General features: G+C 40.6%; 1 protein-coding gene across 1 annotated transcript in view; it reads left to right on the top strand.

Moving 5' to 3' along the window:
- itga8 (integrin, alpha 8) overlaps positions 1–11,037 on the top strand; it is a 55,175-nt gene extending 44,138 nt beyond the window's left edge. The window contains exons 23-30 of the mRNA XM_050047610.1: positions 316–396; positions 2,780–2,885; positions 4,014–4,172; positions 7,546–7,662; positions 7,757–7,870; positions 9,258–9,359; positions 9,454–9,576; positions 9,663–11,037. Coding sequence (XP_049903567.1) covers positions 316–396; positions 2,780–2,885; positions 4,014–4,172; positions 7,546–7,662; positions 7,757–7,870; positions 9,258–9,359; positions 9,454–9,576; positions 9,663–9,752 — 892 coding nt within the window. The 3' untranslated portion in view covers positions 9,753–11,037. The remainder of the gene's footprint in view (positions 1–315; positions 397–2,779; positions 2,886–4,013; positions 4,173–7,545; positions 7,663–7,756; positions 7,871–9,257; positions 9,360–9,453; positions 9,577–9,662) is intronic.
- The last annotated feature ends 4,607 nt before the right edge of the window (positions 11,038–15,644 follow it).

The raw sequence follows: 15,644 nt of genomic DNA, 5'->3' as shown, positions 1-15,644 counted from the left end.
TGGCCCAGAGGAACATCAGAGAGAAGACGAGCTCCACACAACATGTCCACTGTTTGCTTCGTTTAATTGATTTCAATACATCACATCACTAGACACAGACAGTTAAATGCTGGCCAAGCTTGCTTCCAGGGAAATTCTTTTTGGAGTCAGCTGAACATATAAACACAGCTTTATTATGAGCTTTTGTTTTGACACATTTTGTATCGCAGCCTCCTGTGAAGTCTTTGCAAATAGATATAGGATGTACAGCTTTGTCGGTGTGATGTGTGTTTTATTTTATGCCTTAATCTAAACCCCCTGTGAATCTCTCCACAGCTCAAACAGAGATAACTCCGACAGCAACCCAGTCAGTTTGAATCTGTCCATCATCGCCAAAGCTCAACTCAATTTACGGGGGTGAGTCAAGCATCTTTGCATGTGAGAGCCTGGCGTCTTCTCCGGGAAACGGTGACAACACTCTTTGTTGCCGTGTCTGCTTCACAGAGATCCACTTGATCTGGTTTCAGCCCTAAACCTTTCGGTGTTTGCAGGATATTACTGCCCCTTTTATAATGTTTAAATTTGCAGAGCATGTTTATATACAGATGGAAAACAGCATGAAAGCACATCTCTAGAAATAAATTTGAGTAATCATGTGCACATGGGATACTTGTGAGCCTTTGACATGTTCACTGATGCCCGTATGCCCACTGATGACACACACAAACACACACACACTTCAAAGCTTGGAGCCCAGCATGGCGTTGTTTGGGTGTGGTCAGCTGCACATACAAACAGAGGAGGACCTGGGATGAGAGAGACAAGGACATGCATGTCCTTGTGTTTGTGCTGTGAAAGTGTCCTTCCTCAGCTGTGTCCATTCAGCATTTTAAAATCTAAATTACAGTTATGAATTTTAAGCAAAGTAAAATAGGATAGCGGGTTTGTCTTCATGTGTGACTCTTTGCTCTGTCGTTGCCCATTTAGGTGACATTGCATCACCAGCTGGTGGTGTAAACAGTTTCGCCCACTTAGGTCAGAATACCTTAAACTCCTCAGAGTGGCGTCAGCAAATGGAATCAGCTTTGCAGCAGTTACATTTCCAAGCCAGTTTATTAGGTACACCTGGACACTCTAATGCAGTGCAAAAGTTTTTGTCGAACTATATGTTTAGAATTGAGGTCACGGTTAGTGATGGTGTTGTACTGGACTGTGTTATATTCAGATGTGTGACCTCTTAATGTAGGCTACAGTCAGACTGCAGGCAAAAGTGGCCCATATTTTATTTTTTTTTATTTTTTTATGTGACTCAGATCTGTTTTTTTCCATAACAGTGTGAACAGCACATATCACTTGGAATCTGATCCTTTCAATTTGGATCGGGTCCACTTTAATATGTGGTCCTAATACAGGTCTGATTTTTGCAATATGTCCTCAGTCTGAATGCCATATCAAAGTTCATGCTACTTTCAGTGTCTTGCCATGAAAGTCTCATGGAAAGGCGCTGACAGATTGGGCACTGAGGCACTGGGATAAATCTCTTTCAGTATAGCCATTCGCTTCACGTTACCCCCATTCCTGTCTACGACTCTGTATCCACACACTTCCACACAGAAGTAGCAGCCATTGCTCCACAAAAAGCCATAATTAAAAATTTGGCTTCCTTTTAAAACAACTTATAAATGAAACAGTAAATGCTGACATTAGTGGCCTTCATGTTAATTTAAATATGACAACGTGCTGCTGCATGTGACATCTCTGTTATTGTTCTTTGGCGCATGTGGGTCAGTTCAGCTTGATCAGTTCACACAGGAATCTGATATTGGTCACATTTTACAAATTAAACAAAATTAAAAAATAATGCTCACTCGGTGTGAAAGTCCATGGTACAGGCAGGCAGTCCAAACATGCATCCGAGGCACTAATAATTTGTGGATAAACCTGTTACCTCTAGTCGAAACACGATGGCCACTGATGTATCTTGCTGACATAAAACTCTTGACCCTCCAATATCACAAGATAGCTGTTAAAGGACAGATTCAGATTTTTGAAGACCACTTAGTGCCAACAGGTACAGTACACTGATATACAGATTTCCCATGGTCATAGAAGACCTGGAAAAGTCATGGAATTTCACAGTCTTGTTTTCCAGTTCTGGTAAAGTCATGGAATTAGTGAAGACCTTGAAAGCTTTGAAAAAAGTCAGGGATGTTGTTGTGTGTAACGAAATGAATCATTATAGTAATCTTTCCTGGATAACCTTACACATTATGTGACATAACAGCAAATTTATTTTCAGTAGCTGTTGACGTAACGTAGCGCTAATATGCGTCCATGTGTGCAAGCCAACTGGAATTATGTTCGAATTGAGTTTGAATCTGATATGTTTACATAGGGGAAAAATAATGTAGTGACAGTGTGATATAGCATGTGGGGTGATGAATCCCATTGTTTCCATATCCACGTAAAGCCCCACTATTGCTTATATAATTGCCCTGCAAGATGGAGCAATGTTCATGTTATCATGGAAGTTTTATTATGGGTCCTTGAAAAGTTATGGAAAAGTTTTGAAATATTGTCCATGGAAATATGTGGGAACAGTGGTTACAGTTATTGGTCTCTGTAGCCATGCTACTTTACTGCACTAGACATGACATGTTCCCATCCCTCTGCGACTGTGAAACACAGGGGCCAAAAACACTTCAGTGAATGATCACAGTGACCAATAACACTGTCAACATTCATATGGTCTGTGAGTGTGTATGCATCAGTGTCACCGAGCTGTTTCTCCTCTCTACAGGGTGTCTCATCCATCTCAGGTGGTGCTGCCATTCCCACGCTGGGAACCCAAAGAGAAGCCTGTCAAAGAGGATGATGTGGGACCACAAGTAACACACATCTATGAGGTAAGCGCACGGCCTACGTCCAAACAGCTAAATCTCATGAGAAGGTGAAAGTAGAGGTACTTGGAGACGACGAGATGAGGAAGTGTTGTTGCTGGTCAGAAAGTCGTGGAGTGTTGAGATGAAAAGAGCAGAAAAAGAGGTGTGGGAAGTTGTAAATTAAGCTGCAGCAAGCGGGGGGCTCTGCAAGGTGAAGTAAACAGCAACACACACACACACGGTAAAACCAGTAGCTCTATAAAGAATTGGGCTCTGGCTGATCAAAGGTCTCCAGCTCAGGAGTAATTACTGCTGTGAAGGCGGGAAAACAGAGGAGGGGGGAAACAGAGGGGAATAAGGAGCAAGGCGAAGAGGGTGAAGGAAGGAAGGGAAAGAGGATTATCCTAAAGACTGGACAGAGTGTAATGAGTAATAATCACCGGGAGGAAAAACAAGGTCAAACAGAGGCACAGACAGATAGATAGATAGAAGGAGGGAGGATGGCAGACAGACTGGCGACAGTTTACAATAGGCGTATGTTCATGTCTGCGTCCGTGCGCCATACATGTGATTTCCCTTTGTTTTAAAGGGACGGCTGCTTCATTGAACCAGAGTGCAGCCGCGTCTGGCCTGTCCTGCAGCTGATAATGATTTTCATTTGCGGTACTTTTCCCAGTTGGCAGCTGCTTCTAGTTAGAGAGGACGGAGTTTTTTTGCTGTTGCAGAATTCCTGCCCTGCAGCACCAGGATCATGTCCTGTTTGGATGACTTGCCTCAGTGTTAATGACCGTGTGTGTGTGTGCATGTGTGTGTTTGTGCAGAGAGGGAGAAGGAGAGAATACAGGTCGGGGTAAAACATGAGGATTTATTGAATTGATGGTTCATTTAAGCTCATAATTCATTTATCCTAATTTTGATGTGGGTCGTGAGCCAGGTGATGCTGTAGGTTTTTACTTGTCTTGTATTTCAATCCCCGGTGACTGAAGGCTGCGTTAGTATCTTCACTATAACGCAGGTGGCCTGTGTCATCATCCCACAGTTATGATAACCTAATTATAGCCTCAGTCACATGAGACCTACTAATAAGACAGAAAAGAGCACAATACTGACAGAACTCTGTTTTTTCTTCCTGTTCCCTCTCTTTGTCTCCAGCTCCATAACTCCGGTCCCAGCAGTATTCGAGAGGCTGAGCTCCAGATCGGCTGGCCTTCCCGTTTCCGTGACGAGAACCTGCTGTATGCTATGGAGATTCAAACTGACGGCCCAATTAGCTGCCGGACGAACACCAGCCTCAACCCGCTCGGCCTTCAGGTAACACGACAATATATGAACATACACACACTGATGCATGCAGACGTCAAAAACTCATTACAGGAACCAGATATATGATTATGGACACGTTGCCTGCAGTGGAAATAAATATGCTTCGTAGTATTTCTAACCACTTTGTTGCATTCTATCAGACCACTGCAATTTCAGGCTTTTATTTATTATATTGCTCACGGGTTATTCATCTACCCGTTTCTCCATCATTTAAAACCTGCTTATTTAAAAACATAATTATACCCGTTGTTCTGGCTGCGTTCCATGCTCTCTGCCAGTTGGCTCAAAACGATGGGGGACGCAGTAATATGCTTATTAGCAGAAATTAGAGTTGGAATAGTTTCCAATATCTATGATATCATCTGCAGAGTAATTCAAAAAGAAAACACACAGTGATTTTTGAAAGTGCATAATTATGTCAGAGAGTGAAACGCTACGAGCTGTAATCATATAGGAAAACAAAATGAGGCGGATACACAGCATGTGATCAGAGATCAGTTGTTGTTTTCTTGAAGGGGGGGGGTTCCTTTCCAATTTCCCAACATCACTCAGTTTCCCTGTCACTGTCATTCCCTGCGTGTAGACGAGACTGATTGATACACAGTGGGTCAGCAGACACTTCTTTCACCTAGCTGTGAGGAGTGTATGAAGAGCATACATGTACAACTGAATACTAGCTATTGAGTTCTTCACTGCTGCTCACACAAAGGAATTTTAAGATCAGATCAGTTTGGACAGAAGTTAACTTTTGACATTTAATAGCTAAATATTTAATCAGTAAATCTGAAAAGAATATATTAACCAATTTGTGCCCACAACAGAAATTTGTATTCCCTCCAGTGGAGGTGTTCTCTAAGCACAAATCTAAAGATATTTTCAAAATCAGTCGGCAGAGGTTTTCTTATCATACTATATAAAGTCTTTGGGCATATAGGACTACTTCTATATATTTCATTATTTCTTCAGAAAAAAAAACAGTAGTAGCATGTGCCTTAAGACTAAATAGGCTACAGTATAATCAGAAACTAGCTGTATCTCAGAGACTACAAGGAGCACAATCAAGTATTTGGTTTCTATGAACTGAGGACAAGTTGAATATCACATATATGCAAGCGTACTCATTCATTCATTTTCCGTAACAGCTTATCCTGTTAGGGGTCGGGGGGGCTAGAGCCTATCCCAGCTGACACTGAGCAATTCGGGGTACACCCTGGACAGGCCGTCAGACTATCACAGGGCTGACACATAGAGATCCATTTATGCGCACATTCACACCTACGGCCAATTTAGAGTCACCAGTTGACCTGCATGTCTTTGGACTGTGGGAGGAAAACCCATGCTCACACAGGGAGAACATGCAAAGTCTGCACAGAAGGGCTCTCCCTACCCAGGTTCGAACCACAAACCCTCTTGCTGTGAAGCAACAATGCTAACCACTGCAGCACCGCGCCACCTATGCAAACATAAGGTGTAAAAGAAATCATATGTAAGACATTTAGCAAACACTATGTTAGTGTATTCCTATTTTTTAAAAACTCTGACATTACATTTTTTCATGTTATCTAAAAATGTCAGAGTTGCACTGTCGGATACTTAGATAGATATTTCAGGACTTTAGACCTCTCAGAACAAATGTGGTGTTTTTCCTTATCATGCTGAATATAATATCTCCTTGTGTCAGCGTGGATTTGTTCCAGCTTCCTCCCACATCCAAAGACATGCAGGTTAATTGGTGACTCTAAATTGGCCATAGGTGTGAATGTGAGTGTGAATGGTTGTCTGTCTCTATCTGTCAGCCCTGTGATAGTCTGGTGACCTGTCCAGGGTGTACCCTGCCACTCACCCAATGTCCCACAAACCCCCCACAAACCTGAATAGTCTTTGGGTACGTGAAAAAGAGTCAACGATTTGAGCCCTGCTGACTGACCGATAGAAACTACTATTGCAAAAACAATGACATGATGATGATGATGATGATGACACCAGCTTCTTGCTCCTTACATTAAACATTTTACCACTGGGACTGTAGTCACTATGCACAGAAAATTACTGAATATGGAAATAAATGAATTATTGATGAATAAACATATGCAATATAAAGATAATCAGGGAATTTACAAAACTAATACAGACACCATTCTATTTTTAGGACTTATAGAAAATAACACAGCAGAAGAAATGAAAGGAATAGAAAGAAAGAGGTAGGAGAAAAAGACAAAACACCCAACGTAGACACCCAAACCAAAATTAAATATATTGTATTGGTAACAAGAATCTGCAAATAGCTTCAGACTCTTTATACCTGCTCATTGCTGATATATCTAATCCTCTCCATCTCAAGAGTATTGATAATATCATCAAGCCGTATTTTATTAATAGGAATATCTTTATATCTTTACCCTTCCACAACATCAACACGCATTTCTCAGCTGACAGAAGGCAGCAGTTGATAGAGGCACTGCTGTTACTTGGAAATGAACCCAGCTCTCCCCTGTGCTGGCAGGCTATTGCAACCCAGGTGCCCTGTAGGATGAGACATTTGAGCAAGGTGACATTTAGTCAAACATTTATTTTACCATAATACATTTACACACCCTAAAGTATTTGCCAAAATACCATTATTATCCTCTGTGGGCTGTTTCTGCAGCTGCTACCCACTGAGCTGCAGGAAGAAAAGGAGAAAACTGTCGTTGCTAGGCTGCACGCCCAAAGAGGAATAAGCAAGTCATGTCAGATTTTTTTAATATTTTTGCTCTCACAGGCCTCTGTCCGAAGCCAGACTCCCTGTGGAGAAACAATTAAAATATGTGGCTGTTATCTTTCTTTGAGCTGTGACTCGGATCATTCAGTCTCATCGGTTGTCTGCTGTCTGTCTTTGTTGCTGTCAGCTTGATTATATGAGCTGCAATCAGGAAATAAAATCAAATCCCTCTTTCAACAAAACACCTTCTGATCAGATCCGTAAATGTCACACGTTTCCACAGCTGGTGATTTTGTGTTATTTTATTACGTCTCTTAAAACTAAAATCTTACTTTACAGGCATTCTCTGTCCTCAGGTCAAACATCGTCTCCTTCTCGTTGGCTATCTGGGCTGTATCAGAGCCCATGTGCACCACAGATCACGCTAGTGTGATAGTCAGTGTGTTTAAACTAATAACTGTGCTCAAAAGGCCCAAACACATGCTGTAGAAGGAATGCTAAAAGATAAAAGACAGGACTGTGAGCAGGAAAGCAACATTTGTCCTTTGTTTCCTGCTTCATCGCACCCAAAAAACTTTTCTCACTCCAGATGAATCATTTCCAGTTGCTGAAATACAAAAAGTAAAATAGTCAAACTGTTCTCTCTCGCTCTTGTCTCAGATTTCCTCTCTGCAGGACACACCTGAGTTATTGGGGTTCTTGAGGAACACCAGCGCTCCTCCTCACCGCCACAAACGAGCCGTCACTGCTGCTCAGAGTTACAGCGGCAAAACCTTGGTGAGCCTCACACACATGTACATTCTCTCCAGAAACTAAACCAAATGTTTATTCGTGATTCACAGGTGTGTAACGTCTGTCTGTTTCTCTGCAGAACTGCACCAACATCTCCTGCCTGAGGATCATGTGTATCGTGGGCCGGTTGGATCGTGGGCACAGCGCCGTGGTCAAGATCCGCTCGAGACTCTGGGCGCACACTTTCCTGCAGGTCAGTCTCTTCATATGTCATCTTGAAAATTTTTGGTTGATTGTCTGCCTGATGCTTTACCTTTGAAACAGCAGTTTATAAAAGGCAGCTTTGCAGTAAGGTCCATTTAGTAGCAGTTCAGGAGCTTTGGTCATATCATAAAATATTTCCACACTGCTAATTCATTTATTTCTCTTCACTGCTTGCCCCCTGCCTTCTGCTGTTTGACGGTGACGCAGACTTTCAAAATAAAAGCGTATCCTAAGGATGACAATATAGATCAATGGTTTCTCTTTGCATTGATGATACTGGATTGTTGATCACTGAATCAATATATCGATCCAGATGGATGGATCGTTACACCCCTAATTATATGATCTTCATCAGCAGATGGAGTTTACTCAGTTGTCCTGGAACTGTAGATGTTCAAATTACTATTTTATGGAGCACTTTAGGAACTTCTCATCCATTTTGCCTCAAAACCAAAAGTTCAAACTTAATGTCTGACAAACCAACATGATAATTATCTCTTAGGTTATGTTTTTGGTTCAGTTTGTTGTTTGTCAGCAGGATTAGGGGCCCGATTATCATGACACTTGGTGGAAAGGTGCAGCATGAGCCAAGAAAGAACCCATTAAATCTTGTATTAGATCCAAATCACATGGCAGATACACAAATTATTTTTCCACCTTCATTAACATTGTGAGATAGGGCATTTGGCCTTGGTGGAATAAATGCCATACACCAATTAAATTAAAGGATGTGGTGATAGACCTGCTCTATATGAAAAGTGTCCTGAGATAACCTTTGTTAGGATTTGCTGCTATATAAATAAAATTGACTTGACTTGACTTGGTATCTTCAGATCCAGCAGATGGTAGTAAAGTAGTGAGAAAACCAATAATACAGCCAACTGTAGAAATACAACGACTCCATGTCACAATCCACATTTGCGGGTACCAGTAATCCTTTGGGGGAGCCTGCGCATGTAGTTACTTAATCTTCATACAGAAAGCAGTCATTATGGAGCACACCACTCAGGGACAGTGGTTTTATGGAAGAACAAGAACAATTGTATCATCGCATTTTTGGCATGGTGTGGCCATACATGTGTACATGATGATAAATTGTTTTCTGGTTTTCACAAATGTATGTTAAATATGTGAAATATTTCTAATTTGAATATACACAGAAAATGCACAGCTGACCATTTTTGACTTCGTTCTATACTTTGGGAAATATATCCAGACATATACTAGAGTGGCTTCACATGCAGATTGTGTATTATGGGAGACTGGACTAATGGCTTTCACGGAGGTCTGAGCTATGTACCCTTCTAGTGAAAATATGCGATTGGTTTAAAATATGCTTTTTATGTAAATATCAATGTTATATATTTGTCTTACAGCGGCGCAACGACCCCTACATCCTCAACTCTACTGTGTCCTTCATGGTCATAGCCATGCCGTACCGCATTCAACCCTCCGCCCTGCCTCAACACACCACCTCGGTAAGATGCAGGCAGTGACAGAAGTCTGTGATTTTGAGAAAAATGACACATACCAGCGTTTACAAAAGCCTAACTGTCTGTGTGTGTCCTGCAGATGGGGACCCTGGTGTTATGGGGGACTCCTGATGTGTCGTTTGCTGTTCCACTCTGGGTCATCATCCTGGCCATACTGCTGGGGCTGCTGGTGCTGGCCATGCTAACGTTAGCCATGTGGAAGGTACATACATACACACATCACCCAGCATTCCTTGTGGTAGTTTGATTATCCAGTATTACACTAATGGGTTAATTTGATTCCCTCAGTGTGGTTTCTTCGACCGGGCGCGGCCACCAGCTGACGATGACATCTCCGACCAGGAGCAGCTGACGTCTGATCAAACAGGCGACGCCTAAGACGATACATGACAGCTCCCGATTGGAGGACCACGGTTTGGGAGGGATATGCACCTTCTGAGTAACTTAAATCAGATCTGAGATCTGTATTAGTTGGACCCTACATTCCTCGGCTGGAGGTCTTCTGCCTCTAATGAAACTGACAGACTGAAGACTGCAGTGCCAAACAGACTGGGACCAAAGAACGAGGTTCAAACCAGACAGAGTGGGACCAACATACACTTAACAGGCTCAAGCACACACACACACATGTCCATTGTTAAAATGTATCCATTGTGATGAAGCAACAGAGCTGAAGACAGAATGGACTTTGTTGTGGAGACAATACTTTAAATGTGTCGGAACATTTCAGTGTGCCTGTGTGAGAGAGGCACAGAGAGACTTGAGATCTATGCACAAGTGGGTTTGTGAGTGTGAGAGTGTGTATGTGTGTGTGTAGGTACTGTACATGTGTGTGTCCATTAGTGTGTCATCCTTTCATTCAATTATGAAGTTCTTTCCCCAAGTGTTTATTTATCCTAGTCTTCTTCTTACTGGGCTGTATACAGATTTATCCCACACACACACACACAGGCACACACACATACAGATGCAGCCACATGCGTAAACACAAAGGCACAAAGTTGATGTCTATATTTATGAATGTATGTGCAATATTTGGGCGTTGCGTGATACTGAAGCTTGTTTACACTGGCATTATTTTATTAGAGCTTAATGTTTCCATTGTTTATGTATATAAATGATTCATTGGTATAATAGATTTTAGTGTTGCAGAACAACAAAAGCAATTGTTTGGACTGGTTTACAGTAAAGCCCCACCACACGACCACACGAGTTCTGAAAAGTGAGTCGACAAATAACTAACTTATTATTGTCTCGATAGAATAACTTTATCTTTGAAGAAACAGATCATATCTCCACAGCTGAAGCCCTGCCCCGCTACTTCAAGGTTCGCGTGTGTCTGTAACTTTGGATGTTTTTCTTTAACGTGGCAGACGATAAGACTTCAAAAACTAGCTGCAAAGATAAACAGTCCATATCAAAAACACACTGTAGACGGTCTGAGACTCTGTACATTACTGCACGTACTGTATGGCATTTAACAGTGTGTTTAATGTTGTCACTTGCTTATCTGATATTAAGTTATGCACGGGCAGACAGAACAAAGCGGTCAGGGCATCAGCGGCACCCTGAATTTAAAATGAACCTGTAATGTGTCATGTTTGAGTCATATTTGGTTTCTGTATCAAGTGTGAAGTTTTATCAGAATAAAGTGTTGTTTGATTATTTGTCTCATCCTCTTTGGTATATTAAGCAACTGAACTGTAATGTGTTAGTTTGTTTAAGCTAGTAAACTTGTTAGTAAGTTTGCACACATAGAACTGCATAAAATCCAGACAGTGAAATAAAGAAGAAATGTGTCAGTAGAGGTCACAAAGCCAAAGGCACAAAAAGAGAAGAAAAAGTTAAAAAAAAAAAAAAAAGAACTTAACTACCATATTTCAGAGAAATGCAACAAAAATAAATGAAAACAAGAAGCACATTGAGCATTAAAACAAACCAGCGCTCCAATTAAAGCAAGGAAATGTATAAAACACAACGCTGAGAAAAGAAGAGGAAGAAATTAATTAATTTTGTTGCCAAACAAGCACAGGAACATAGTATGATTAGAAATTGAAAAATGTGTTTAGGAAATAAAGCATATTAGTTTAATTTGCTCTGATTTAACATGCTTTGAACATGTTTGATTTCATGTACATAAGGATTAACTGACATGTAACTACAGTATCAGAGTATCGAAAATCTTTTCTCGTCAGTCCTCTAATAAGACCTTATTAGTGTAAAGGCTCATGTCTCCACCTCAGAGGAAGGACTCTTGCTCCCCCAGCTGGTGCAGTGTTAAATTAAACCTGCATGAACTTTAACTGGAGGAGCAGCACAGTAAGAATGTCGAGACATGAGCGGCAGGACAGGGACCTCTTGTGGTGATGACTTGAACAAGACTCTGTGTTAAACCCTGTGATGTCAGCATACATTTAAGACAGTCCTGCAACAAGATGATCCGAGAATTACGTTTGTGCTCACTGATGATGGTAGTTGATAAGGCGAGTGTGTACTTCTCAGTAGACAGGTTAGGTTACTGAGGAGGAAGAGAGTAACACATGAAGGGAGACTGGTTCTGTGAAGCCACTAAATGTTTAGTATTAAAGGGACAGTTCACCCCAAAATCAAAAATACATATTTGTCCTCTTACCTGAAGTGTTGTTTATCAGTCTAGCTTGTTTTGGTGTGAGTTGCTGAGTGTTGGAGATATCGGCCGTAGAGATTTATGCTTTTTCTCAAACATAATGGGACTAGATGGCACTCAGCTTGTGGTGCTCAAAGCGCCAAAAAAATACATTTGAAAAACTCAACAGCAATGTCTCTTTCCAGAAATGATGACCCAGTTACTCAACATAATCCACAGACCTTGTTGTGAGCATTTTCATGTAGGAAATATTTTCTTTCTGATGAGCTACACCCATCAACTGCATCCCTGCACAGAAGGAAGTGTGCATCTACTCATGGACGAGAGGTGCATGCAGGTGTAAACATTAACGGCATCCTCCATGGCTGACTACGTCTAACTTGAATGTTCCTTAAACAAAATATACTCATATCTACCTACATCCAGTACAGAGTAATGCATGCTTCTATTCAACAATAAGTTGAGTTGTACATGAAGAATTAGTTTAGAAAGTTGTATAAATGGTCAGCAGAGGTCAACGCAGCACATCAAGTTGGAGCTTCCTTGGGGCAGGAGCTGTGGATGAATCCATGCACACTGAGATCCGACTGCTGCAGATATTTAGTCTTTTGATATTTCCATAACAGCATGAATCCAAACACCATTTGTCATTTTGAATTATTAAATTGCAAATCATGTTATTATTCATCAGAAGTGACGCTACGAGCCCAGATCATTTTGAAACAGCGATTTACATGGCATCTATTCTTCCCTTTAAGTGAAGGCATGCACGCATGTTCTCAATGTAATTGGAGACGCAACGGGCAGCCGTTAAGGCCATGACCTTTCATGGCGCTCTTCATGTGACTGAAGCAGTTTAATAATATGTAATGATGCTGCTTGTGGGAAATGTCTTTCTGATGCTTTATCACATTGATCATCACGTTGCAATATATTGATGACATTCAAGTTCATTTTCTCTCATCTTGTAGGTTTTAGGATTTTGATTTTATTTATTTCGAACATTTAATAAAATAAAATAAAACTAAATTAAATTAAATTAAATATATTGTAGGAAAAAAAACCTGAGACCTACTAGAAATCAGTGAGAAATATTAATTCACATTTCATGTCCGAAAAGGAGTAGGAAGAAGCAACATGCTTGTCTCGTCCTACCCCAGTCTCAAACAAGAGATGCCTTGTACATATATCTATATTATATTTCATATTTCAAAGGACAGTGATCAGGATAAAAAAGGAAATAAGGAGAGATTATTTCTTAAGGAAGTGTTTTTTTTTAAAACAAAAGAAAAAGAGAAAGATCTTAATGATTTATGTGTTATATAAAAACATCAGTTTGAAAAACTACAACAGGAAAAACAGCATTAGTAATTTTGCAATCAGAAATTCTGCAATCACTCCCTCCAAATAGTCCCCAGTTCAGTCTTGTCATGACTGATATTCAGAATATGAAAGTTCCTTTTGGGAAATATCAAAGCAGGAGAGTGGAGGTGAAGATATTATCATCATATCTCAAGTGGAAACATTTATCACAGTCGCACAGCTGACAAACCGCAGAGTGCTGCCAAAACATACTTTCTCCATCTCTGTCAATCTCACAAAAAAGAGACACACTGCATTTTTTTTTCTTTATACTCTTTTATTTCTTTGAATATATTTGATCAAATGTAAAATCAAACATTTGAAGTAAAGATTTAACAGTTTTTGACTAGCAAACCTCAACACCATCAAAATAAGGGAACATTATTGATACTTAACTACATACTGTACGTAGGACGATACATACTGTATCTTAGCTGAGATTTATCCAACAAACAGACCCGAATTACAAAATCTTTTTTTAAAAGTCTTTTACTCCCATAATTTCCTGTTTTTCTTTTTTTTTTTCTTTTTTTCTTTTTTTTTTGAGCTGGTGCGAAAGAAAATATCTTAGGTGAAGCAATATCCTGTATGTCTTTTCAAATAAATGATGATGTATTTTTTGTTTTAAATTAAACTTCACTTCAAAGGTCTGTACATGGGGATCAGTGTTTATCCTCTCCACTGGTAACAAGGTCATACCAACATTATAATGGAAGACTTTGGCTATTTACAAATCGCTGAGATGCTGCACTGTTAGCGTACAGTCTCTCTCAGACATGCTGTACATTACTTCTGTGTATTAGTTTGACTAAAACACCCCCCACCCCGTATAACAAAGTGCAATTCCACAGATCACCACAAAGCGGTGCTGTTACACCATATTCAACATTATTTAGAAAGGCTCTGAAAATTACAAATTTTAAGGGGCCCATCTTGAGCTTATTTGTGAGCAAAAGGGGTGTATAATTATTACTGAACCTTTGAACTTAAAGCCCCGACACACCTGTGATCCACCTTCACAGGAGTTGTGCTCTGATTAGACCCCTCTCAGGACAGACTGCACTTTATTGGAATCTCCTTGTTGCACCTATTCGGGCCTGTCAACTTCCTGCTTTGTTCCTATGCACTGAGTTTATTGACTCCACCTGAGATGAGGTCAAATCAGCCAGAACAACCTTGTGGGTGTGCAGGGCATTTAAAGGAACATTCAAACATTTTGGGGAAATACAGTTATTTGCCATCTTGCTAAAAGGTAGATGAGAAGATTGACACCACTGTTGTGTTTGTAAGCTACCACCAGTAGCCAGTTAGCTTAGCTTAGCACAAACACTTGAAACAGGGGGAGTGAGCTAGCCTGGCTATATGCTAGCTCGTATCTTCTTTGTTTAATTAATTGAAAAACTGAAATGTAATAATGGTACTTTGTGATTTTACAGGGTGGAATGTGCTGGACTATTTCCTGGAGTCTCCACTTGTCTTGTTGCCTGACGAACTCACAATGACAACAAGACTTCAGGGAAGTTCCTGCACCCAGTCAAGAAATAGTCTAGCACATTACCTCTCCATAAAACCACGTGGGCCATTTTTACTATTGTGTAAGGGCACCGTCACATATTAGCAAATGCCAGTGAGTGACCATCACCTGCCTGAATGTGGACAGTGCCAGTTGGGACGCACACGGAAATCTAGCTTGCTAATTAATACAATCAAATGTGACGTTAGCTGTGCATTATGCATATTATTTCTTATGTTCCGTGCCTGCATCTCTTATGAGGGGTAGTTATCATACAATATTGACAAGTTGGACACAGCAACAGAGTCTCCTCCACACATACTTCTTTGCTATTGGTTGAGGCCGCAACTTTACTAGTCAAAGTTCACCAATGTCTATACTAACGTGATGCAAAGATGCAAATTTGCTTTCACACCAGAGAATGTTTTATTCGCCCCTTTGCGTGCATTGAATGGAAGTGAGCAGAAAGTGAATATTCATCAATGTTAATTTTGGACTTGTGTGACCATACCCTTACATCTCCTAACTAATGAGCAAGTGAGCAAACAGCAGATTGTTTCAGTCTTTCCCAAAGTCATCCTAACATGCTCCATGCATCAGCAACCGCTTGCCCTGGCTCTATTTAGCTAAGCTTCGCATACCTCCAACCTATTTTCAAAACAATAGCAAGCCATTGCTTAGCCTTGCTCAGGGCTCGAAAGGTTCCCTGAATGTTGTTGCCGCTCATAGTATATCTGGACACTTTTCAAGTTCGCTAACTGTTCATATG

Source organism: Epinephelus moara, chromosome 6 (assembly GCF_006386435.1).
Source record: "Epinephelus moara isolate mb chromosome 6, YSFRI_EMoa_1.0, whole genome shotgun sequence".
Classification (NCBI taxonomy): Eukaryota; Metazoa; Chordata; class Actinopteri; order Perciformes; family Serranidae; genus Epinephelus; species Epinephelus moara.
This window is presented reverse-complemented; position numbering and strand designations above follow the sequence as displayed.